The sequence below is a fragment of the Phascolarctos cinereus genome, unplaced genomic scaffold (assembly GCF_003287225.1).
Source record: "Phascolarctos cinereus isolate Bilbo 61053 unplaced genomic scaffold, phaCin_HiC Scaffold_1;HRSCAF=81, whole genome shotgun sequence".
NCBI classification, from domain to species: Eukaryota; Metazoa; Chordata; class Mammalia; order Diprotodontia; family Phascolarctidae; genus Phascolarctos; species Phascolarctos cinereus.
The window spans coordinates 9,667,432-9,693,435 of NW_027555514.1; the positions used below are offsets into that span (position 1 = coordinate 9,667,432).

At 44.9% G+C, this 26,004-nt stretch overlaps 1 protein-coding gene across 1 annotated transcript in view; it reads left to right on the forward strand.

Moving 5' to 3' along the window:
* The window catches only part of AHR (aryl hydrocarbon receptor), a 66,810-nt gene that overhangs the window by 29,328 nt on the left and 11,478 nt on the right, over positions 1 to 26,004 (forward strand). The window contains exons 3-6 of the mRNA XM_021000004.2: positions 4,462 to 4,565; positions 20,523 to 20,612; positions 24,602 to 24,725; positions 25,476 to 25,606. Coding sequence (XP_020855663.1) covers positions 4,462 to 4,565; positions 20,523 to 20,612; positions 24,602 to 24,725; positions 25,476 to 25,606 — 449 coding nt within the window. The remainder of the gene's footprint in view (positions 1 to 4,461; positions 4,566 to 20,522; positions 20,613 to 24,601; positions 24,726 to 25,475; positions 25,607 to 26,004) is intronic.

Below are 26,004 nucleotides of genomic sequence, written 5' to 3' on the forward strand. Positions count from 1 at the left end.
TCAGTAATTGTCCTTCCAATGAATAGGCTGAATTAATTTCCTTGAGCATTGACTAATTTGACCTCCTTGCTGTTTGAGGGACATGCAAGATAGATGTGTATTATGATGTTGAATGCTTTACTGTGGATTCTAACAGGTATCATCCTGTCATGTTGGAGATTCTACCCCAGTTCTGCTTTTCTGACCCTTTTATTGCCTATGAGGGCTGCTCCATTTTTCTGAGGGATTCTTGCCTACAGGAGTGTATGTGGTGATCATCTGAATCAAATTCACCCGTTCCTGTCCACTTAAGTTCACTGACACGCATGACGTTGATGTTTAATCTTTCCATCTCCTGTTTACCACATCCAGCTGCCCTTGGGCCAGAGGTCTAACGTTCCAGGTCCCTGCACAATACTGATCTCTTGTCACCAGACTCGTCTGCAGCTGAGCTTCCTCTGGGCTGTGGCCCAGCCACTGCATTAGTACTGGAGCTCCTTGTAGTTGTCCTCTGCTCTTCCTCAGTAGCATTTTGGACACCTGCTAACCTGAGGGGCTCAGGTTCCTGTGATGTCTCTTTTATCATTTATTAGTCTCCATGGGGTTTTCTTGGCAAAGGCACTGCAGTGGTTTGCCATTTCCTTCACCAGTGGATCGCCTTTCATCTGAACTCTACACTGTGACCTGTCCATCTTGGGTCACCCTGCATGGCATAACTCATGGTTTCAGCTAGCTATGCAAGCCCCTCCGCTATGATCTATAGTATCTGTTACGTGAAGACATTCCACACTCACAGTTTCCTGCTTTTTCTTTGGGACCCCACTGAAGTCTGGCTCCAGACTCCCTCATTCCTCCAAAACTGCCCTCATCAAAGTTATCAGTGATCTCTTGGTTGCCCAAGCAAAAGCCTTTTCTCAGTCCTCATTCTCCTGGACCTCCCTGTGGACTGGGCCGCCGGCAATCACCCTCTGCTCCCTCTCTAGGTTTTCAGGACACTCCCCTCTCCTGCTTCTCCTCCTGCGCGTCTGACCGCCCCTGCTTGGTCACCTTGTTCCGTCTTCATCCAGGTCCCACCTGCTGGCCGAGGGTGTCCTTCCAGACCCTTGCTTGGCCCTCTTCTCTTCTCTCCCCCACTCCTCTGCTTAATGATCTCATCAGCTGCACAGATCCAGCGCTCTCTATGCAGCTTACTCTCTGATCTATCTGTCCAAGCCTAAGCGTTCTCCAGACTTTGCCTTTCTTTGTAGCCTGGGGTTCTGTGCTTGAGGGCTTGAGAGCGTTCCATTTCCTTTATTGTTTGTGGTCTTGTATGTTTTGTTTGTGTGGTTCTGCTCATCAGGAGAAGGGCTAATACTCAAATTAGTGGTTTTCTGAATTAGCTTTCCTCAACTTCTTATGTAAAATAGGAAAAATAAACTTAAAGTCTTGACAAGACCATTTAAATAATCACAGTGTGTGTATAGGTGGTAATACATTCTTTATAATCTGTTCTAACAAATCCTGCCTTAGATTCTTTTAGAATTTCTCTTCCCAGCGTGACAAAGCACTTCTCATGGGGCAGGAAGTGACCAACCCTCAATCACTAAGCTTGTATTGTTGTTGTAAACTCTCAGGTATGACTTCCATTTATTCTGGGAAAGTCAAGGCCTAGAGAGGTCAGAGTGCTTGTCTGAAGTTGTATGGCCTGGTTCAGCGAGAGCCTTGGGTCTGCATTTGTAGTCGGCGCCTGGGCTGTTCTGCTAAAGCAGGAGACCTCCTTTACTGAGCAGTGCTGTAAGGATGGGATTGTAGAGATGGTGCAGTGGCAATCATGGATATTCCGGTCACATGTAGTTAAGAACTTTGACTGAGTTAAGCATCTGAGATGATGGGGGGAGGGAATCAGATGCTGTAGAGAAGCATTTTTTGAACTGTGGGTCATGATCCTGACAAATTTGGCAACAGTGAAATGTTTCTGAACACACAGTGACCGAGAATTAATTGACAGTCGAACATGTGATCAGTTGGAGATGTTTCTGGCAGCCCTTGCCTGTGTTGTGTCGAGCAGCTTCGCTGTCACTGTGGTTCTGAACACACAGCGTGCACACTTTGCACTGCACGTGCCCTCAGGCCACGCGACACCAGCTGACCCGGCCAGAACACGAGAAGTGGGAGAAGCGCAAGGAGCTCCGGGGCCGAGAGCCCTCGCTGCCCAACAGTTCTGTGGAAGAGCGCTGGTGAGAATGTCAATCCGAAGGTTTGCTGAGATCAGGAAGAAGAGCCAGGGCGGTCAGCCCTGTTAGATGCCCTTCTGTCTTCTCTGTTGCTTGTTCGCACCAGGAGGTAGAAGCCATGTTGTGGGGCATCCCGGTGTGATGGTCAGAACACTGCCCATCAGTCACTTGGTAAATGTTTATTAAGTGCCTACCGTGGTATGCTGAGCGCTGAGGACACAAAGGAAGGCAAAAGACAGTTCCTGGCCTCAAGGAGCTTTCAGTCCAGTGGGGGAGACAAACAGACACGGACAAACACGCGTGTGCATAAACGTTTCTTCAGCTCTGTGGAATCCTGCTCTTGCAGCACAGCCTCCCTGGCAGGGCTGAACCTCTCCGGGAAGCAGTTACATGAATTGAAGCGACGTATGGAAAGCTCTTTGCAGACCTTGAAGTGGCTTGTAAATGGAGGTGTTAGTACTGGTAGCATGTCGTTTTCCATTTTCACGCCTCCTCTGATATGAATAATCAGCATCTGCTTTGAAAAGAGTGACCGGAGAGGTAACAACTACCAGGAACCTTAGACAGTCTTAACATTTGCATGGGAAACAGGGCGAGGGGACACGTTTCCTGTGCAGGGACCATCTGGGATATGTCTGGAGGCAGGAAATATCCCATCAGGTGGGGATTGAGGAAGACTCAGGCAGCTGGTTTTCTTGAGCAGGGACATTTTCTGGCTTCCGATGTTGTGATTGTTCTGGAAAGCTGAGGTTGGGCAAAGTCTGCCTGTTGGACACGTTGTCCCAAGTCGGACAAAACTACTTTGGGGCACTGTGTACGGTCACGTTCATTAATTCAGATGCCTTTAAGTAGGAATTCCATGAACATCATGACAACTTCCCAGACCGAGGCAGCCTTGCCATCACCTCTTGTGGGAGACTGGGAGACATGTTCCAGTCTTGGAAAGGCAGATTGAGTCAGGCCCTGCCCACCAGTGCCTGACCTTCCACCTCCGCAGGTGTAAATGCCTAGTACTCTAAGGAGAGAGAGTCAACCAAGAAGGTAATCAAGGAAGCTTCCATTAGGAGGCAACACCTTTTCCCAGCCTTGAGGGAAAATTTTGACAGGTTAGGTTTGGAGAACAATTAGAAGCTCATTCTGGATGGAATGAGGAGTCCATGGAGGGAAAGTAACATAAAATCTGTAAAGTTAGAGAGGTGAATTGGAGCCCTGCGGTGCAGGCCTTTAAAAAGTGAGCATTTTCTTCTGAAGGCCATGAAGAGCCTCTTTCAGCTTCATTAATAGAGACCTCTGCCTTCCTTTGGCAGCTTTGCAGAAGAGAGATTGGGACAGGAATAGGTGGGGGGACTGGACGGTGAGTATGTCCAGGTGAAAGATGACAAAGGCCAGACCAGGGGGCATTTGTGAATGGACAGAGGACGGGGTAGGTGGGTAAGAGGGACATTGGTGGAGGTCAGAATGATGAGATGCGGCTGCCAGTGGGAACGTGGGAGAGAGACAAGTCCAAGGCCACGTCATGTGGGCTGTTGTGGCATCCTCAGTAGAAACAGGTGATGGTACATGGGAGCTGCTGAATAGGCTTAAAGGGAAAACGTCCATGAGACAATCGGCAAGGCTGGCCTGGGGTGCAGGAGAAAGCTGAGGGCTGATATTAGCAGGAGAGGAAGCATTCATTGCTTTGCTGTAATAGTTCATGGGAGCTGATGAAGTCACCAGGACGGCATGGAGAGAAAAAATAGGGGCACGCTAGATTGGGGGGCTTCCTCTGCCACGTGTCACATTTGCACATGGCCTCTATCACAGGAGTTTGTAGGGAGCTACTCATGGCAGCAGGAATTCAAATTCAGTGGCCCAGAAAGAGGATAATGAACAATAATCAGAGCTAACATTTATGTAATGCTTGCTATGTGCCAGGTACTGTGCTGAGTTTTACAAATGTTATCTGATTTCATCCTCACAACAACCCTTCAGAAGCAGGCGGTGTTATCCCCATTTTACAGATGATGAAACTGAGGCAGACAGCGGTGAAGTGACTTGCCCAAGGTCCCCCAGTTAGTAGGTGGCTGAGGCTGAGTTTGACCTTAGGTCTTCCTGACTGTCCTTGGTGGAATGGGGGTGGGTCAGTAGTCATCATGGTGACTCAGAGGGGAGGAGTGGGAGAAGATCCTCTGCTTTCCCCCCACACACACAGTTCATTACCTTTGTCACTGTTTCAGATCTCATGTGAAAAACAAACCCCTGAATGTTTTGTTTCTCCCCCTTTTCACAGTTGCACTAAAGTCTTCCCAGGCTGACCTAAATGGAAGTCGAGAGAGCAGCAGAGGCCAACTCCAGGACAGCCTGCGCTTACAGGAAGGGGAGCTCCTGCTACAGGTGAGGAGTGGGCCGGGGGCAAGACCGAGGTGATTCAGATTCTTGTGGGGAGGGAATCCTTGGACGGGGTGACCAGTGTGTACTACCTTCTGTCCTTTCTCATGTAAAACCTTTTAATGATCTCACTTTATTTATGGCTCAGGGCCTGTAGCTTCACACAGTCATGTGTAGTCGGATGCAATGGAAACAGTTATAGCATCTCACTGATAATCAGCGCGTGAGCTGGGAATTGAATCCTGGTGTCTGGCTTCCATCAGAGCTCTTCCATCACATCATTTTACCTACTGCAAAAAATGAGGCCCACACACCTGCAGGTCCTGCATTTGACGGTGGCCCAGCATCTCTGCCCTGCCCCCTCGAATGGCCTGTGCAGGTTCTGTGTGGCCACATTGTCCAGCTTGGGGCAGGTTGGGACGGCTTCTGAGATTGGCTTCTAAAAGCCCTTGGAATCTGTGCCTGCCTCAGCCCCTCATATGGGGGCACCTTTCCTGGAGAGCTGTGATTCTTGGAAGCAGGAGTCATAATCGGACTTTGGAAACTGTCCCACCCTATTTTTTCATTTAATTTTTATTTTGTTTTTCTCAATTACATGTAAACAAAAAAATTCTAACACTTTTTAAAATTTTTGAGTTCCAAATTTTCTCTGTTCCTCCTTCCTTCCGCCCTTGAGAAGGCAAGCATTTTGAAATAGATTATACATATGTAGTCATGCAAAACATTTCCACATTAGTCACGTTGCAAAAGAAAACACAGACCAAAAAAAAGAAAAGAAGGAAAAAGAAAGTGAAAAATAACATGCTTCAATCTGCTTTCATACTCATCAGCTCTTTCTCTGGAAGTGGATAGCAGTTTTTATCTAAGTCCTTTAGGAATTGTCTTGGATCATGGTATTGCTGAGAAGAGCTAAGTCTTTTACAGTATTGCTCTTACCATATACAACGTTCTCCTGGTTCTACTCACTTCACTTTGCTGCAGTTTATATAGGTCTTTCCAGGTTTTTCTGAAAGCATCTAGCTCATCATTCCTTATAACTCCATTGTATTCCATCACAATTATATACCTTAACTTCTTTAGCCATTCCCCAATTGATTGGCATCCCATCAATTTCCAATTTTTTTTGCCACCACAAAAAATAATTGCTATAGGTATTTTTGTGTATATAGATCCTTTTCCTTTAATCTCTTTGGGGTACAGACCTAGTAGTGGTATTGCTGGGTCAAAGGGTATGCACAATTTTAAGCCCTTTGGACGTAGTTCCAAATTGTTCTCCAGAATGGTTAGATCAGTTCACAACTCCACCAATAATGCATTAGTGTTCCAATTTTCCCACATCTTCTCCAACATTTATCATTTTCCTTTTCTGTCATATTAGCCAATCTGATGGGTGTGAGGTGGTACCTCAGAGTTGTTTTAATTTACATTTTGCTAATCAATAGTGATTTAGGACATTATTTCATATAACTATAGATAGCTTTGATTTCTTCTTCTGAAAACTTTCTGTTCACATCTTTTGGCAGTTTATCAATTGGGGAATAACTCATATTCTCATAAATTTGACTCAGTTCTTTATATATTTAAGAAAGAAGGCCTTTATCAGAGAAACTTGTAGAAAATTTCTTAGTTTCCTGCTTCTCTGTTAATCATGGCTGCACTAGTTTTGTTTGTGCAAAAGCTTTTTAATCTGATCTAACCAAAAGTATCTATTTTATAGCCCATCATGCTCTCTGCTTCTTTGATCATAAATTCTCCCCTTATCCATAAATCTGACAGGTAGAATACTCCATGTTCCACTTATTTGCTCATATCTAAATTTCTAAATCAGGTACTCATTTTTACCTTATCTCACCGTACCCGCTGTACTCATTGTAAGATGTTGGTCTATATCTGCTTTCTCTTTTGTCATATAGTGACTTCTTATCCCCAAATCTTGGATTTTGGGGTTTGTGAAACACTGGATTTGCTGCGGTCATTTACTACTGTGTATGGCGTACCTATTCTGTTCCACTGATGCACCACTCTGTTTCTTAGCCAATACCAGATTGTTTTAATGATTACCACTTTGTAATACAATTTGAGATCTGGTACTACTAAGCCACCTTCCTTCACAATTTTTATTCATCAGTTTCCTTGATATTCTTGAACTTTTGTTCTTCCAGATGAATTTTATTATGATTTTTTTTCTAACTCATTAATGTTTTGTAATTTGATTGATATGGCACTGAATAAATAAACTAATTTAGGTAAAATAGCCTTTTTTTATTATATTAGCTCAGCCTACCCATGAGCAATTAATATTTCTCCAATTGTTCAGATGTGACTTTATTTGTGTGAAAAGTGTTTTATAATTGTGTTCATATAGCTCCTGGGTTTGTCTTGGCAGGTAGACTCTTAAGCATTTTATATAGTCTACAGTTATTTTAAATAGAATTTCTCTTTCTTTCTCTTGCTACTGGACTTTGTTGGTAATACATAGAAATGCTAATGGTTTATGTGGAACTTTGATGAAGTTATTAATTATATCAAATAGTTTTTAGTTGATTCTTTAGGGTACTCGAAGTATACCATCATGTTGTCTGCAATGAGTGATAGTTTTATTTCCTCATCACTTATTTTAATTCCATTAATATATATATTTTTTGGTCTGATTGCTGTAGCAAGAATTTCTAGTGCAATATTGAATAATAGTAGTGATAACAGGCATCCTTGTTTCACTCCTGATCTTATTGGAAAGACTTCTGAGTTATTATCCTTATGACAGATAATGTTTGCTGATGGTTTTAGATCATTTTAAGGAAAGCTCCATTTATTCCTATGCTTCTAGTGTTTGTAATAGGAATGAGTCTTGTATTTTGTCAGAAGCTTTTTTTGTACCTATTGAGATAATCATATGATTTTTGTTCACTTTGTTATTGATATGATAAGTTAGGATAGTTTTCTTAATCTTGAACTATCTCTGTATTCCCAGTATAAATCCCCCCCGCAACTCAAAATGTGTATCTTTGTGATATGTTACGGTAAAATTTTTGCATTTATATTTATAAATGAAATTGACTCTCTGTTTTAGCTCTTCCTAATTTAGGTATCAGCACTGTACTTGTGTTGTAAAAAGAATTTGTCATGACTCCTCCTTTGCCTATTTTTCCAAATATTTTATATAAAATTGGAATGAATTGTTCTTTAAATGTTTGGTAGAATTGCCTGGTGAATCCATTTGGTCCTGGGGATTTTTTTCTTAGGGAACTCATTGATAGCTTGTTCAATTTCTTTTTCTAAGATAGGGTTATGTAAGTATTCTATTTCCTCTTCAGTTAATATGAGCAATTTCTATTTTTGTAAATATTCATCCATTTCACTTAGATTGGTAGATTTCTTGGTATATAATTGGACAAAGTACCTCCTAATAATTGATTTAATTTCCTCTCCATTTGTGGTAAATTCACCCTTCTCATTTTTGATACTGGTAATTTGTTTTTTTAAAATCAAATTAACCCTCTTTTTTTTCTATCTTGATGGTTCCCCCCCCCAAAACTAGCTCCTAGTTTTACTCATTAGTTCAATGGATTCTTTACTTTAAGTTTTATTAATCTGTCCTTTGATTTTCAGGATTTCCAATTTACTGTTTATTTGGGGATTTTTAATTTGTACTTTTTCTAGTTTTTTTTTTTTAGTTGCATGCCCAAGTCATTGATCTGTTCTTTCTTTTCTATTTTATTGATGTAAGCGTTTGCTTGTAAGGTTTTTATTCCCTAAAACATAGTCATTTTTTTGTAAAGGTGCCATGTACAGCTAAGAAAAAGGTATACTCAGGGGGGCAGCTAGGTGGTGCAGTGGATAGAGTACCGGCCCTGAAGTCAGGAGGACCTGAGTTCAAATCCGGCCTTAGACACATAACACTTACTAGCCGTGTGACCCTGGGCAAGTCACTTAACCCATTGCCTAAAAAAAAAAAGTGTATTCCTTTCTATTCCCATTCAGTTTTCTCTAGAGGTCTAAGATATCTAACTCTTCTAAAATTCTCTTCACTTCTCTTTTTTCTTGTTTATTTTTTGGTTAGATTTATCTGCTTCTGAGACGGGAGAGTTGAGGTCCCCACTAGTATAGTTTTACCATCTATTTCCTCCTGTAAATTGTTTAATTTTGCCTTTAATAATTTGGATGTTATGGAATTTGGTACATATGTATTTAGTATTGATATTAATTCATTATCTATGATACCTTTCAGTAAAATATAGTTTCCCTGCTTATCTCATTTAATTAGATTTGTTTTTGCTTTTGCTTTGTCTTAGATCATGATTGCCACTCCTGCTTTTCTGTTTAACTTCAGCTGAAGCATAATACATTCTACTCTAGCCTCTTATTTTTACTCTGTGTGTATCTCTCTGTTTCAAGTATGTGTCTTGTAAACAACATATTGTTGGATTTTGGTTTTTAATCCATTCTGCTATCTGCTTCCATTTTATGAGTAAGTTTATTCCATTCACAGTTATAATTATCAACTGTGTATTTCCTTCCATCCTGTTTTTTCCCATTTATCCTTCTCTCTCTCTCTCTCTCTCCCTCTCTCTCTCTCTCTCTCTCTCTCTCTCTCTCTCTCTCTCTCTCTCTCTCTCTCTCTCCTTTCCTCCTCTCCTTTCTCCTTCTCCTCTCTCTCCCTCTCTCCTTTCATCCCAACTCGAAAGTCTGTTTTGCTTCTGATCACTGTCTCCCCCAATCTACCCTCCTTTCTGTCAACCCCATCCCTCTCTTCTCCCCCTCCTCTCCTACTTCCTTGTAGGTTAAGATACATTTTATACCCAACTGAGTGTGTGTTATTCCCTCTTTGAGCCAATTCTGATGAGAGTAAAGTTCGAGCATTGCCCAACACTCCCACCTCTCCATTTTTCCCTCCATTATAAAAGCTATTCCTTTAATGCTTTCTTTATGTGAGATAATTTCCCAAGTTCTTTCTCTCCCTATTCCATTCTTTTAGTGCATCCCTCTTTCTTACCCTTTAATGTTATTTTTTTAAAATCATCCCATTATAGTCATCTCACACCCATGCCCTCTGTCCATGTATACTCCTCCTAACTGCCCTAACAGTGATAAAATTCTTAGGTGTTGCAATTGTCATCTCCCTATATAAGGTTGTAAACAGTTTAACCTTTATTGTATCCCTTATGATTTCTCTTTCTTATTTTCCTTTTTAGACATCTCTTGAGTCTTGTCTTTGAAAGTCAAATTTTCTGTTTAGCTATCGTCATTTTATCAGGATTGCTTGAAAGACTTCTATTTCATTAAATATACATTTTTCCCCCTGAAGGATTATACTCAGTTTTGCTAGATAGGTTATTCTTCGTTGTAATCCCAACTCCTTTGTCTCCCAGAATATCATATTCCAAGCCCTCTGATCCTTTAATGTTAAATCTTGTGTTTTCCTGACTGTGGCTCTACAATATTTGAAGTATTTCTTTCTGGCAGCTTGCAGTATTTTATCCTTGACCTGGGAGCTCTGGAATGTGGCTTTAATATTTCTGGGAGTTTTCATTTTAGGATCTCTTTCGGGAGGTGATGGTGGATTCTTTCATTTTTGTTTTACATTCTGGTTCTAAGATACGAGGGCAGTTTTCCTTGGCAGTTTTTTGAAATATGATAAGACATAGGCTCTTTTTTTGATGATGACTTTCAAGTAGTCCAATAATTCTAAAATTCCCTCTCTTCGATCAGTTTTCCAGGCAAGTTGTCTTTCTAATGAGATTTTTTTTCATATTTTCTTCTTGTTTTTTTATTTTCATTCTTTTGATATTATTCTGTTGTTTCCTGATGTCTTATGGATTTATTAGCTTCCACTTGCCCAATTCTGATTTTTAAGGAATTCTTTTCTTCAATGAGGCTTTGTACCTCTTTTTCCATTTGGCCAATTTTGCTTTTTAAGGAGTTCTCTTCACTGGATTTTTCTTCCTCTTTTAGTAAGCTTTTGACTCTTTTTTTATAATTTTCATGTATTACTCTCATTTCTTTTCCCAATTTTGCCATTCTTTTCCTTGATTCTTAAAATCCTTTACGAGCTCTTCCAGGAATTCTAGTGGGGCTTGAATCCTGTTCATATTTTTCTTTGAGGCTTTGCTTGTAGTCACTTTGATGTCATTGTTTTTTTCTGGGTTTGTTTCTTGATCTTCCCTGTCACCATAGTAACAAGTCAGGTTTTTGTTTTTGGGGGGGGCTGTTGTTGTTTGCTCATTTTCCCACCTATTTCTTGACTTTTAACTTGATGTTAAAATTGCGCTCTGCTGCTGGGGTGGAGGGAGCGCTATCGCAGGCTTCAGGCCTTTCTTGCTGCTGTTTTCAGAGCTAGCTCTGGGGGTGCTTCCAAGGTGATCGGATCTAAGGAGAGTATAGTCACTGTTCTCCCAGCCTGTGCACATGTAGACCTTGTTCTTCTGTAGCCCCCAGTTCTTGTATTCCTCCTGGCCCTGGGACTGTGACCAGATCCCCTGCTGTGCTGCAGCTATAGCTGCTAGTGCTCGCCTCTGTCTTGGAACTGAAACCAGGGTCCCTGCTCCCTCATCAACAACCACTCTCTGCCTGGAACCACCACCAAGGCTCCTGCGCCTCTGAGGCTGTTAATGCTGTTGCTCCTTTTGGCCCTGGGACTGTGACCTAGACCTGTGTATGGACAGAGCAGCAGTGTCCTGAACCCAGCGCCAGCAAAGGGTCCCCTTGCAATCTCCCCCAACCAGTCGATGGCCCACCCTCCACCCTCTGGCTGTGGCCTGGGAGCCCCTGAAGCTCCTGTACCGCCGAGGCAGCTGCCCCCGAGTCACGCCCTGTGCGGCACTCTGGGGTCCTTCTAGCCCAGTGGGAGACGCAGGCCTCCTGAGCTGTCTTGGATTGGAAAGTTGTTTCACCCAGCGCTTTCTTGGTTCCGTCACAGCAGAATTCAATTGGAGGCATTCTTTCAGTGTCATTTGGAGAGGAATTGGGGAAAACTTGGCTGAGCGAGTCTCTCCCTCAGACAACTTTGAAATAATTCTTAGTTTTTCTTCATGTGTCTAAACCAGAATGAAGGGATCTCTGGGTTGCACCTCACACAGTCGTCGCAAATTAGTTATTCGTCAGCTAGATCCGATATTTAGCACAATTAACAGATGAACTTTTGACAGCCTCCCAAAGAGCAAGTTCTCACCACAGAGCTTGTCACTTACAGGATTGTCGTCTTCTTTGTGCTATAAGATATCTGGCACTTAAATGTTTTCATCAGCTCCCAAGAAGAAAGGTGTGTTAGAATTTTATTCATTTAAATCGGAACTTTGGGACATCATTAACTCAGTATCTCCATTATAAAATTCACTCTCTTTCTCCCAAGACCCTCCTCTCTTCTGCACTTCCCTCCCCTTGTTGAGGGCTCCTTCTTCCTCCCAGTCCCCCGGCGTCTTTGCTTGCCTGGATTAGGACAAGAGCCCTTTGTGTGGGCCTGGCCCCCAGCCCCTGCTCAGCCCCTCCTCAGCCCCCTCCAGCCACCCAAGAGGTTCACCCCAGGGTCAGACCTGAAGTCCCCTTTGGCCACCGGGCCCAGCCCAGTCTGCCAGTTCTCTTAGGCTTGCCTGGCTTCCGTGGGTCTGAGGATCCAGGATGCCTCCATCTGTTGATCTCAGGTCCCTGGTCATCCCCAGGCTCCCAAGGCTCTCCTTCCTCCCCTTGGGCTCCCCTGGGTCTCAGCTCAAAGCCAGCCTTCTGCAGGAGCACTCCCAGCCTCTGGCGCCTTCCTTGAGAGAAACTTGAACTGACGGTGTTTATCTGTGGTTTGGGTGTCCTCCCTGGCGTGTTGTTTCCCCAATTAGAGGGAGCTCCCTGAGACCAGGGCACTGCTGGGTTTTTTCCTTTTTTGTATTCCCACCGTTTGGCTCAATGCCTAGCGTCTTGTAATGCTCTCCCACTTAACTTAGTGTATCCACATTTATTGTGTTCTAAGGCACCCTCCTAGGAATTCCCTTGTTTTTTATGCATTGTGGAAAATTTGAATCGTTGTTATTTGACCAGATGATGACATTGTCAACTTTGAAGGGTATGTATGGGTTGGCGGCTAGGGGAAGGTACCTGTGTGTGATGCCCCAGAGTCAGTCCTAGACAGACGGCTCAGTGCTGTAATAATTCCCACACCGGCTGGCAAAGTCGGGAACCAGAAATATCTTGGGGTGGGGTGGGGCGAGGAACATAAGTATAGAGAGATGGTGCGCGCTGCCCTGGTCAGACCAGGTCTAGGAGGCGTCCAGGTGAAGGGAGCCAGGATGGAGAAGGGCCTGGAGGCCGTGCTCAGAGTGGTGTGTGCAGCCCCTGACAGGGGAAGGCCTTGGCAGGGAATAGGCTTGGGCTGCCTGGCCCAGAGGGCAGATCCAAGAGCAGTAGAGGGCAGTTTCAGGATACCAATGCCAGGCTGAGGTGAGGGAGCCCTTCCGAACTGATCAGAAGTGGTGTGGGTTTCCGAGGCTGCCCCAAACCCACCGCCTGCCCTTGTGGAACAGAGCTCTGAGATTGGAAATGCGAATTGAATAATTCTTCACGTGAAATTGGCCCTGTTTATCTTATCTCTAAAAGTACTTGGACAAAGAATGACTCATTCCATTAATACTTTACCTGGATTTTCATTGGGCAGGCTCCGTGCTCTTTGGGTCAGGCCAGCAGTTAGTGATTTCTGTATCTCCAACTTAGTGTGTCCCAAACAGAACTCATTGCCTTTCACCTCAAATCAACCCCCCCTTCTGAACTGCCCGATTTCTGTTGAGAGTGCCATCCTCCTTCCGCTCTCCCAGCTTTGAAGTTGCAGAGTCATCCCTGACTTCTCAGTCTCACCCTGCATAGCCCAGCCTCCTCTTCCACCTCCTCCTCATCACCGAGCATGTATTTGGCAACTGCTGTTTTCCAGGCATTGTGCTAAGCAGTGGGTCACAAAGACATGAAGACATGCTCCCTGTCCTCAGGGAGCTCTCTTCTTATGGCAGAGACAGCACAACCCCTTTTATCTATAGGATAAAACATAAACCATTATGCATATACAAGATGTAAATGGCATAAGGAGAAGATGGGCAGAGGAGAGGGTAGGGCCTCCTGCCCAAGGTGGGATTTGAGCTGGGTGGTGAAGGAAGCCAGGGAGAGAGGGGAGGATGGAGAACATGTGGGTGTGGGGCGGGGTGGAGCCAGAGACGTGGCACCGATCTGGGAGGTGGAGGAAGGAAAAAGAATCGGTGAGAAGAGTTCCGGGGTTGGGTATGTGATTTGGTAGATGGGTCAGCCAGTGTACATTATTTCTTCTCCATTTGTTATTGACTTTTCTTCAATTATTTCTGTCAGCTTAATAGTATTTTTGTTTTATTTTCAGGATTTTTACTGTTGGACTAGTTTGTAGATTGTCCGTTTATTGATTTCCCAGTGGGTTTTTTTTATCAAAAATTTAAGTCTTTGATATTTTTTGGTGATAGTTTTGGGGATAAAAATTCTGCCTTGATTCAATTTAACCAGTGTGGTGCTTCCTTTAAATGTTCCTCTTTTCCTTTCACTCCCGGCCCAGCTCCCATGGGCTACTGGAGCTGAATCATACAAATGTTGATATGCTGTCTCATTCTCATTTCCCTTTTTCTGTCTGCATCTGGGATTTCTTTGGTGTAGGGCAAGCTACCCCTTGGTGAGGAAGCTTCCCCTTCGAACGCAGCCAGCTCCATTCTGGGATCTGTCTTCTTAGAGAGTTGCCTGAGGCCCAGAGGGGTTTTTAAGGGACCTGCCAGGCCAGTGTCTGTGTCCAAGGTGGCTCTGGAGGCTAGCTCTTCCTCACTTCCAAGGCTACCTCTCAATCCATCAGGCCAGATTTCCTCTGACATTTCCTTTGACAGAAGTATGTGTTGTTTGACCCATTCATTCTCCGGGATTGGGTTTTAAGTCTGAGCTCTTTCTTCCTGTTTGCCTTATTGATTGCAGCTTTGTTTGAATGCTGATCTTTAAAAGATGTGATATTTCAGCCTTTCTCTATTTAAGCTATTTGTTTCTTACATCATTTCAATTATGGAAAATTAGAGCATATTTAATTTTTAATAATATGCCTCATATTCCAACTCTTAAAAGCGAGGACTTTTGTGTGTGTGTGTGTGTGTGTGTGTGTGTGTGTGTCCTTAGCACTTAAACAGTGTCTCACGCTCAGTAAATGCCAGTTGACTTGACTTAGCTTGACTTGCCTGAGTCCAGACAGGAGAAAGATTCCCTACAGGTAATGGGATCGTCCAGATGCTGCTCTTTGTAGATCCACATTGCGCAAATTACACCAGGCCCTGGAATATTGCAGGGCCCTAACAAGGCTCTCCCCTCTTCCCACTAGAATGCTTCCTCTGAACAGATCTAGAAAACCTCTTCTGGGCTGGGATTTCTGCTTTAGTTATTCCTGAGACCCTGCTCTACTGCTGTTTGCTTCTGAATTTCCTCCTTGCTAAGAACACAGCCCAGGACCTGTGGCCACTCCCTACCACCGAATGCCAACATATGCCTGCATTCCATCCTTAGTCCTCTCTGTGACTTGAAACAGAGTAATGGGCAATAGAGCTGCCAGTTGGCATGAGGCAGTGCTCTGGTATTGTTCTGTATACTCCTCTTGCCCAGGTTCATAAGCGCCAGAACTTCCCATCTGCCTGATGAGGACTGAGTCCAGCAGTATCTAGTGTTGCCCAGACCCAAACTCAGGTCAGGAACCTGCAGAACTCAGACCAGGAGCAGCAATCAGACTGTGCCCTGCATCAGATCACTGAAAATTTTCAGGTCCTTGGCCTGAGCTGACCCTGAGATCCTGAGAAAACTCAGTACCCTATGAAAGCATTAACAGGACCAGCCAGACCTTTGCTCCAAAAATTTGCAGAGTCTGGCCCCAGTATCAAATCTGAAGTCAGAAAATAGCCTGGAAAATGAGCAAGCCAAAAACAGAATTCTACCACAAACAACTGTTATTTATGGTGACAGGGATGCTAAAGACAGAAGAAAAGAACTGCCCCAAATCATCTACAAGCAAAGCCTCAAAGAAAAACACAGCTTGGGCACAAATTCAACTAGAATTTCTGGAAGAGATGAAGCAGAAAAAAAAGTTGAAAACGTTTTAAATCAGTGAAATGTGAGCATTAGAAGAAAAGAAAAAGAAAAAGGAATGAGAAGTTTGGAATAAGTGTTTAAAATGGGGATTAACAGCTTGACGCTAGGGGTGCAAACCCTTGCTTAGGCAACAAACTTCTTGAAAATTAAAATGGAGGAAATGGAAACCCATGAGATCACAAGAAATATTAAAACAATGAGAAAACAAAAAAAAATGGAAGAAAATGTAAGGTATTTCATAGCACAAACAACTGGCCTAGAAAACAGATAAGGAGAAAAAAATTGAAGAATCCCTGAACTCTCTGAATGCCATGCCCTCCAAAAGATCCTGGACACCATATTTCAAGAAAATTGAACCAGAGGGCACCGTGGAATAGAAAGAATGCACCGGTGACTTCCTGAAAGAAACTCCAAAGTGAAAACTCCCAGGAACGTGATGGCTAGGACCCAGAGCTTCCACAGCAAAGAAAAAAAATAGTGCTAGCTTCTAAAAAGAAAAACTTCAAGTACAATAGGATTGCACCCTGGTTAACAGGGGCCACTCTGAAGGGGTTCGGGGCCTACACTGCCGAATGCCAGAAGGCAGGGATCAGTCTGACGCCCAAGAGTGACTTACCCAGAGCAATGAAGTATAATAGTACAGGGCGGGGTGGGGGGCGGGAACCTTTGATGACGTTGAGGATTTCTATCTCAGCTTTCCTGAAGAAAAGACCAGAGCTGCCTTGAAGCTCAAGCATAGAGACTGAAAAAGGATAAACTGTGTTATCACGTATAGGGGGATGGTGCATGTGTCCCCTCTGAGTAGTCATAGAGAGAGTGTAATTAGACAAGGCCATGGAGTGGTTAAGAGAAGAATAGAGAGAGAAAGGAAGAGGAATATACCAGGTGGGGGAGGAAGATAAGGTGAAGCAAAGTAATCAGGGTGCACAAGTAGACACCTGGACGAACAGGGAGGGAGGGGGGTCAGAGAAATAGCCGACCATTAAGCTTCACTCTCATCTGAACTGGTCAGAGGAGGAAAGATTACACACATGTTCATACATGTATGCACGGAGTATCAGGTAGAGAAAAGCATTTCATTCAACGGGGAATTCAGCAGGGAGAGAAAGGGGAGAAAGAGATGAGGGAGAGTTAGAGGAAAAGATAGGTTAAGAGGAGGATTAGTTCTAAATAAAACACCTTAAGGATCTACAAAAATACCTATAGCTCTTGTTGAGGTGGCAAAGAATGAGAATCGGAGGAAGTGCCCATAAATTGGGGAATGGCCAAGCGAATGATGGTATGTAATACGGGGATGGAACACTGAAGAGCTGCATGATGATGAAGGGGATGGTTTTAGAGAAGCTTGGGAAGATCCGTATGAACCGATGCAAAGTAAAGTGAAGAGAGCCAGGAGAACGATTTATACGGTAACAGTAGGGTACAGAATAACAACTTTGACAGAATTAGAGGCTTCGATCATTGTGATGACCAACCATAATTCCAGAGGACTGATGATGAAATGTCCTGTACATTTCCTGATGGCGGGGTGAAGGACTCGGTGCAGAATGAGATGGTTTTTTGTTTGGCTTTGGTCTTGGACATGGCCACTGCAGAAGTGTTGTGCTTACCTGTACGTACGTGTCATGGGGATTTTGTTTTTCTTTCTAAATTGAAGGGGGCAGGTTGGAGCAGAGAGAAAAAAGGCAGATTTTTGCTCATTAAAAACATAAAATAGGCTTTTAAAAATAAACTGTAGGCCACTGAGCAAAAGGGAGGCCCTTGATGAGTCTGAGCCAGCTCCAATGTATTAATAACAAATAAATTCATAAGAGAGCAGCATGAAGGACAATATTAAAAGGTATTATCAGAAAAGGAAGTAGGCCTGTCCTGTAATGAGGGCAAGGGATGACAATGGACAGTCTGTGAGATCTGTGAGAAAGCAATGTGGATTGTGATGCTAAAGTTTAGATGGCCTTGCTGAGGAAGAGGATTTGTCACAGAAATCTTGACCAATCTTGGTTTCAGCTGTTCCTAACCTGTCTTTTACTTTCTCGCTTCAGTGCCCGGGGGATGACTCTTCTGAGTTGGGCCTCTCTCCAAGATTCCTATGGATGGGTTTTTCCTTGCCCTGCTTCCCACTATTTCATGAGATAGTAGTCCTGATGCTGTTCTGTTGTGTTCTTTAAGAGTTTATACATGCACACACAACCAGTGAGGATAAGAGGTGATGATCTATGCTGCTGTCTGTTCTTTTATCCACATGCTACTTTGTGGCTCTCGGTATCTTCTTTAACCGTGTGTAGGAAGGGAGCTGCCTCAATGGTTTGCCACATCTCTCAATTATTAGCCCTTGTGATTCCGTATTACTTTAGGGTTTACCCTGGCACATCAGTGATAGCACTGTGCGGGGACCTGATTCAGAAGTGGCTCCAGCCGTTTCTTGGTCGGTGGTGTTACTTGGTGGCTGCTCTATGCTCCCCTTCCCAGCTGTCCTCTTTAAGAGTGGTCACGGTGCTGTGACAGTGGAAAGGTTTGAGGGAGCAGGGCCTGTGCTGACGCGTGTGCTCTGCTGGTCATTCTCAGCGCGACGGTAGACGAGATCTTTTGTCTCATGCTGTGGGAGCTTTGAAGTCTTCACTTTCTAAATCCGGGCTTCCTGGGGAGGTGGGTGCTTTAACATGTTCAGAAGCCTTTATGTTTCTTTCTTCTCTTCCCCTCACCTCCCCAGACTCTCTCTGCTCCTCATCCTCTCCAGGGGCCTTGACTGCTCAGCTTCTGCTCATACTCATTGCGGCCTGGTTCTTGGTGCTCACCACCATGAAAGGACCAGGGGCACCAGGCAAGGATCGTTTATTGTTCTTCATGGTTACAAGATGAAGCCAACTGTGCCAACTTCTATGTGTCTCTCCAGAGAGAGCCTGGAAGTCACCCTTGGGTGGCAGCCTTCCCTTAGAGCTTCTGGCATCAGTTCCAGGAAAAGCATCAGGACTGAGGGCCTAAATGCTCATGCTAGATCAAGATCTTTCCCTGACCATGGTTAAGCCTGATCTTTGAGGAGGATCTACAAACCATGTTATTCAGAGCATTCACTGCCTCTCGCACATCAAGAAGTGAGGGCCATGGCCAAAGACTCCATCCCGTGTGGTCAGCCTGCTGGTGATAAGCCTCCATCCTGAAGGCCATTCTCAAAGCCTTTCATCATGACTAAAACCTGACAGTCTGTGTTCTGGGGGCATGTCTTTGTGAACCCCAGGTCACCTCTACCCCACGTGAGCCCCCACTGAAGCAGGGGACGGGAGCTTTGTGAGGCCCAGATTTTCAGGAGCACAGTCTAAGTCGATTCCTCATCAGTGGTACTAACATGGGCTCCAGGGTCAAAGGGAACCTGAAGAAGACAGAACCTGAGACATTTTTCATTTCCTATGTGCATTTCAGTTTTCACAGTGTGAATCTCACAGCGGCGGCGGCGGCTGCTGCTCCCTGTTATTTATGAGCAGACGACATGGCCTTCTTGGAGTCTTTGTTGGGCCACCCCCTCACGACCGGGTGCTGCAGGCAGGCTCGGCCCTCAGCAGGTCTGAGCAGATGTGGGTCCCTAGGACCTGATTGTATAAAGGGAGAAATGAAGTGACACGAGGTCTGTGATGGAAGGTGCATGTCATCTCTTCGTGGTCCTCCCTCTTTGGATCTACACTAACGTTTCTTAGCTGTGATTGTGGTCAGAGTATCCCACATAACAAAGATACCTGTGATTCTGTGAGGCCTGTAGGTATGAAGTGTAAGCAATTGGAAATCTAGGCTTGAAAAGTACTTAGGTGGTAAAGGGTTAGAGATGCAGTTTTGAGAACTAGTTTCCTATAGATATCTTCATCTTAATTTACAGGCAGAGATTATAAGCTGTTCAGATATTTAGTGAAAATATTTTACTAATGTATAATAACAGCTGCTAGAATTAAGGGACCAGCTTTTAAAATAGTTATAAATACTTTTTTTTTAAATTTAATTATTGCTTTAGAATAGCCCACCAGAATTTATTTGGTAGAGCACCATTTTTTGCTATATTTGAATTAACTGAAAGCCAAATTCATATTTATTTAAGATTTGGCCTCCCGGTCTACTCTCAAGATAACTTGAGGCAGTAGGCTATTTAAGGAAGAATTTAGGCTAAACTGTAGTTTATAAAACAATGACATGTTAACAGAATCTGTCTAATCATCTTTTAAATTGTAATCAGTGACAAGATTTAAGAGGTTCTGAAGGTCTCCTCTCTAGTCAGAGGCAGACGTGGAGTTTGAACCTAGGTATGATGTTGTCAAACCTGGGGCTCTTTCCACTGACCCTAATAGGCCCCTGGAAATTATCAGCTCATCTTCCACGGTGGCTAGAAAAGCATCCCAGAGGTGTGGGGGGGCGGCAGGCCAAGTGCCGGGGGGTACCCTTGCCCTGGTGGTTCTGTTCTCTGTTTTCCACAAGCTCTCTGCTCGAGACCTTTCATGTGGCCGTTGCAGCCAAAGGGCTCCCACCATCAGCCTTTAGACCTTCTCAAGAATCTCATTGGAGATTTCTGGTTAAACCCCTGCTGCCTCAGGGCATCCCAAGTGAGGAGCAGGACCAGAAGGAGAGGACCTCCTTCTTCCTGCCCACTCCTGGTAGTTGTTCTGTCCTGTAGAGCCCCAGGCTTCTGTCTGGAGGCAGGGCAGCAATTGCTATCCCAGCAGGCCAGGCAGCGTGAAGGCTGATCAGATTATGTCTCCTCCTGGCTAGTTTTTTGGGGGTTTTTTGTATTTTAAATGTTTGTTTCTAATTTCACAATGTTAAAAGTGAAGAGTATCACTGTTTATGTTATTTGACCAGCCTTGGTGTACTTTGTGCTTCTAGGCACTCAGTGGCTTTGTGCTGGTGGTCACCACAGATGCCCTGGTCTTTTACGCCTCTTCTACAATCCAGGACTACCTGGGGTTCCAACAGGTAAGTCGCTTTTGTTCATATCGATTGAAAAACACGTTATTCTGTGAGTCACGGGAGAGAGAGGGAGAGTGGCATGAGCCTGGTCGTCCGGGAGGCTAGGATTCTAGTCCAGCCTCTGCTACGTGCCTGCTGGGGGAACCTGGCAGGAGAGTGACCTCTCAGTGCTCTGGGCAGTTCTCTGAGGCCTTCAAGTCTCAAGCAGATGCTGGCCAGTGTTGATAGAGAGGAAGTCTTCCCACACAAGGGAAGTCTTGGGTCTGGAACAAAATATAAGTTTTCCAGCTTTTTAGGGGCACAGTTTGACCGTTTCATAAAAGGTTCTACTTATTCATTATTCTCTGACTCTTGTTGTTCGGTCACTTTGGCCGTGTCTGACTTGGGGGTTTCTTGGCAAAGATACTGGAGCAGTTTGCTATATCCTTCTCCAGATCATTTTACAGATGAGAAAACTGAGGCAAACAGGATAAAGTGACTTCCCCAGGGTCACACAGCTACACGCAGTCGGAGGCTGGATTTGCCGCCTCGTCTATGGGACTGTGCTCTGCCCTATCCACTGAGCCACCTTAGCTGCCCCTCCCTGACTGTTACAGATTGTAAACGGCTGTTTGGCTTATTTAGTAGAGTCTGAGCGTTGAACAACAGTGGGTGCCACTGGGGCCTTTGTTAGGCAGGAAAAGAGGCATTCTGGGAACTCAGAAGAAGTCAGAAGCATTCTTTACTTCAGATGCCATTTGGTTCTGACTTGTATGTGATTCACGGGAAATGTTTTGCTTTTTGTTTAGTCCACCCTACTTTTAAATAAGACTAGATCCTCCCACTGAGTAAATTGTTATGTAAAGGAAGTTGGCCATTGAGTTAGCTTCATTCTCTCAGAAATCAAACCCTCCTCCCCCACTCACAGTTTGCTTATGTCTTCAGAGGTGAACGAAATGCGTGGGCTGAAATGAAAGCGCCATCCCATCGAAATCTCGTGTCATGGAACATGTCTGTGTCTTGGTAGTTGGATAGATGAATGGATGGATGGATGGATGAGTAGAAATTTGCATGCAGAATGCATGCAGTCTGACTGTTTCTGCTAGCATTATGCAGTCAGCAGAAATCTTTATCAATTAAGAAAGTGAAAGAGGTTGGCTACAAGTCATCAACTTCTCCTCTTCAGAAGTGCTTTATTTACAGAAAGAAAACCTGGTGTGGACAGAGATGAGGGGGGTAGGGATGGGGGTAGGAGAAGGGAGGGGCCTGAGTAAAGTCATAGGACAGGGGAGGGTCCAGGAACGTCCACCAACACTTTTGATACACTCTCTAATACAATGCCTGGTATGTTGTTGTCTTCTGAGATATTTTTGAGTGCATGAGGCTCAGAGAAGATGGAGAAATGAGTCACGGAGCTTGCCTTCAGCAAACTTATTTGCCAGAGACTCACGATTGATTCAGATGAAACAGAAAAAAGCAGAGTATGTAAGAAACTGCTAGCTTACATACTAGGGGTCATAGCTGCCACTGAAGTACAGAAAAGCAAGTCATCACCAAGGGCCATGTGGGAGACTTGAAGGGTGTATGATGGCCTTGGGATCTAGGTCGATAGCAGAGAAGATGAGTCTGAAGGAAGACATGATGTGATCTTGGGGTGGTCTGAGCACAATGAAGAGATTGCTCTGGCCAGAGAAATGGGGTGTTTCAGGGGTTGTTAGTAGTAAAGTCAAATAAATAGGATGGGAGTCAGAAGAAGTTAGGCCCAGTGATGGGCAGTGAGGCGGGGTGGTGGGCTGTGGGGGAGGCGTCTCTGAGAGTTGGGGATCACAGGCCAGTTTTCCCAGTGCCTGTCGTCTTGGGTATCAGTCTCTTCTCCAGAATCGTTCTTATCCCTCTCCGATCTGAGGAGAGAATAAGATCCCAGGAAGAAAGCGCCTAGTATCCTTGATGGGTCTAAGGTTCCTGAGCCAGGTAAACTTCATCTTTAACAAACCAGACTCAGAGGTATCTGAAAGATAGTGACAAAGGGGAAAGGCATTCTTGGATGGGAACAGGGAAAATGCCGTGATTTAAAAAAAAAATGCGAAGGAGAGAATCAAGTCCGTAAAATACAGGCCACTGGGCTTAACTTGTATTCCTGGCATAATTCTAGACCCTATTAAAGAAGCGGCTGGTGACTTAGAAAAGCTAACAGTGACCGCAGGGGCCCTCACTCACAGTCCAGGGAAATATTCTACCTCGGTTTTAGCGGCTCATTCAGAAAAGTCTCTGATGCTCGCCTTGTGGCAGAGCGGGACAGCTGTGGGCCACACTCTGGTATATGTGGGTGAATTCTGATTACGTTGAATGGCCAGACCCAGAAGTGTCACAGACGGGCCGAATGAGGGCAGAAGCACATACTGTGTGCTCGGCACTGTGCTGAGTGGTGGCAGTACAAATGCGATCGAACAGACATGCCCTGACCTCACAGATCTCATGGTCATCATAAAAGACAAGAAATTGAGGGAAATTGTGGGAGTGTATTGATTTGATTCCTTTTTCCAAATAATAAATTGCAGATTTTCAGGTAAAGTTAGCAAGGGCAGCTAGGGTAGGAGAGAGGTGCATGACACTGGGATGACAGTGAGGGCAGCTGCTCTGAAAGTGGGCACGGTGGTGCTGGGTCCTGACTCAGTATGGTGAATGCTCACCCTCAGAAGCCCTGCATCACAAACCGGGGACCTAGAGGAAGGGCCTGCAAGGGGAGAGTGTGACCATCTACAAATGGCCTTGGGGAGGCACCCTCCTAGCAGCTTCCAAAAGCACCTCAACACAGGGCCCCGAACAGAGAAGAAAAGTGACGGATGACCCACAGCTAGGAGAGCTAGCCAACATCCTGAATGGGGGGATTCAATGAGATCTTGACAGGCGAGAGCATTTGGATGATTTCAGTAGTATGGAATTTAAACAAGATGAATAGAAAGTCTTATCCTTGCATTCAGAAAACAGTTTGAAAAGTGCAAGATGAGGCATCATTTCATCTGAAAGAAATCTGGGCAGTTTGGTGGGTGCCATGCTCCAGGTGAGTCGTCCCTGGGACAGGGCAGCTGACAGAGATGGTTGATCTCAGAGCACATTCCCCAAAAGCATGGCACCCTGGACCTGGGTGGCAATAAGTAAATGTCACTGCTTTTCTTTGCTTAGCCTGGGTCAGACCATAGCCAGAGTCCAGTGTTTGGTTCTAGGGGACAATCTTTGGGAAGGACTTTGAGTACCCAGAGGAGGCTGACCACGAGGCGCAGGGCCTCAAATTGATGCTAGGTTTAAATTGGTGAAGGAATGAGATGTGTTTCATCTGGAGAAGAGGCCTTGTCTGTCTTGGCTGACTGTTCAGAAAGGAAATCAGTGTAATTGGCGTGGGCACAGGGCCTCTGGGAGGCTAAGAGGGCACATGATTATTCTCAGAAAGCTTTTGAAGGCCTGTCGTGTTCAAGAAGGTTAGGTTGGTTCTGCTGGGCCCCAGAGTCAGCATCGGGAGCACAGAAATGTGCTGGAACCATGAGAGCCATCTGGAAAAGGGAGGGCTGCCCTTTGAGACAAAAAGCTTGCCCTCCCGATGGACAGCTGAACAACCACTTGTGGAGGAGAAGGGGCTAGCTGTGCCAAGTACTTGGAGGGCTGGCCCACAGAGCACGGGTGCCGTTGGCTCTCCTCAGCCCCCAAGGTAGGCTGGGAGCCTCTGAGACTCCACTTGAGGAGAAGCTTCTCTTAGGGAAGGCTCTCCCCCAGTGGAATGAGCTGCCCTTCTTCCCTGGAGGTTTGAAGCCAAGACAGCACGACCACTGGCTGGGTATTAGACAGAAGTCTTTCTTTTTCCTCTGGGAGTTGGTCTCAGTGGCCTGTGTCTTCCCCCAGGGAGGCCTTCTCCCTCCTTTGCTTCCACGTTTTCCACTCACAAAAGAGAACAGAGCCGTTTTCATGTGCTCCACGAAGGACTGTAGACGGGGCTGATAGATTTTACTTGACTTTCTCCTCAGTCTGACATCATCCATCAGAGTGTGTTTGAGCTCATCCACACTGAAGACAGAGCGGAATTCCAGCGTCAGCTGCACTGGACATTAAAGCCAGGCCAGGCTGCAGACTCAGCACCCCAAGGACAAGGTGACCTGGCTTCCCAAGTGCTGTTGTGGCTGATCTGATTCAGTTAAGGGATGGCTGTGGGGTGTCTGGGAGCCCAGTTTTCTCAGGCACACAGAAATCCCTTTTGGCTTGCCATGAGTTTTTAGGCCCACTAGTGAGATGCCCAGCATTGTCAGCTGTCTCTTTGACACGCTGACCTTGGATAGGTTTGGTAACTGCCCCGGGATGACTCCAGCCATTCTGGGGACCCTGTCCTCTAAGTCTAGGCTGCATGGGGACCCAGAGAAGCTTTGATTGTTTGTCTCTTCAGTTGAGATGGTGAAGTGATAAGAAAGGCAGGAATAAGGGGGTGGAGAATGTACCTTCAGCCAGTAGGAAAACAGAACGCAGCTCTGCTGTAGCCTCATGGACAGCTTCTGGAGCATGGCAGGGTCTGCTTTCCCAGGCAGGGGATTCTTCACTTAGGGCAGGGCAGAACTGATGTTCAAATGCCATGTAAATGAGCTGTTATTATTGTCAATCCTCGTCCTTCAACTTGAGAGGATTTTATATTTGTGAAGGAAATCTATAAAAAATCATTTTCCTAATTTAAATTTAGGAAATTTTATTGTGAGTAGGTAATTCACTATTTTCATCCCTTGTTTGATGGCTAAAGAGTCAGCTTTACCTTCTGGGGAAAGATTTCCCTGACAGCAGCTCTTCAAACCCTTGATTACAGCAAGGGAGGCAGAGCTTTGACCTTTCTTTGCGTTTGTCTTCGGATTTCCACAGAAGGCCATGGCCTGTCCCAGACCTCAGGCTTTTATAACCCAGAGCAACTTCCTCCCGAAAACTCCCCTTTCTTGGAGAGATGCTTTATCTGCCGCCTCCGATGTCTCTTGGATAACTCATCTGGCTTCTTGGTAAGATGAAATTCTTCAGATGATAGCATTGTTTCTGCATCAAAGTATGAAAAGGGAAGGCCTTTGCAAAAGTCATGAGGCTGACTTTGTGCATGTGGTTTTACCTTAGGGAAATGAGAGCCAGCAGAGGAGTTTGATAAAAGAAAGAGATATTGTAGAGTAATCCTAACTTTCTTTCAAGGATGCAGTAATAGCTGTTGTATGAAATATAGTTCGGTTTTGTTTATCCAGTCTCCGTCAAGATTGCACCTGGGGTAGGTGTAACAAGCAGACTTCCTCATCTCTATCAGAGCAAAATGCTCATGACTTTGGACTGGCCTGCTTACTGAGGAGATCTCAGCTTACTCAAGAGGAGAGCTCCCCCTGACTTGGGCTTCCACCAATCTCTTGTATCTTTG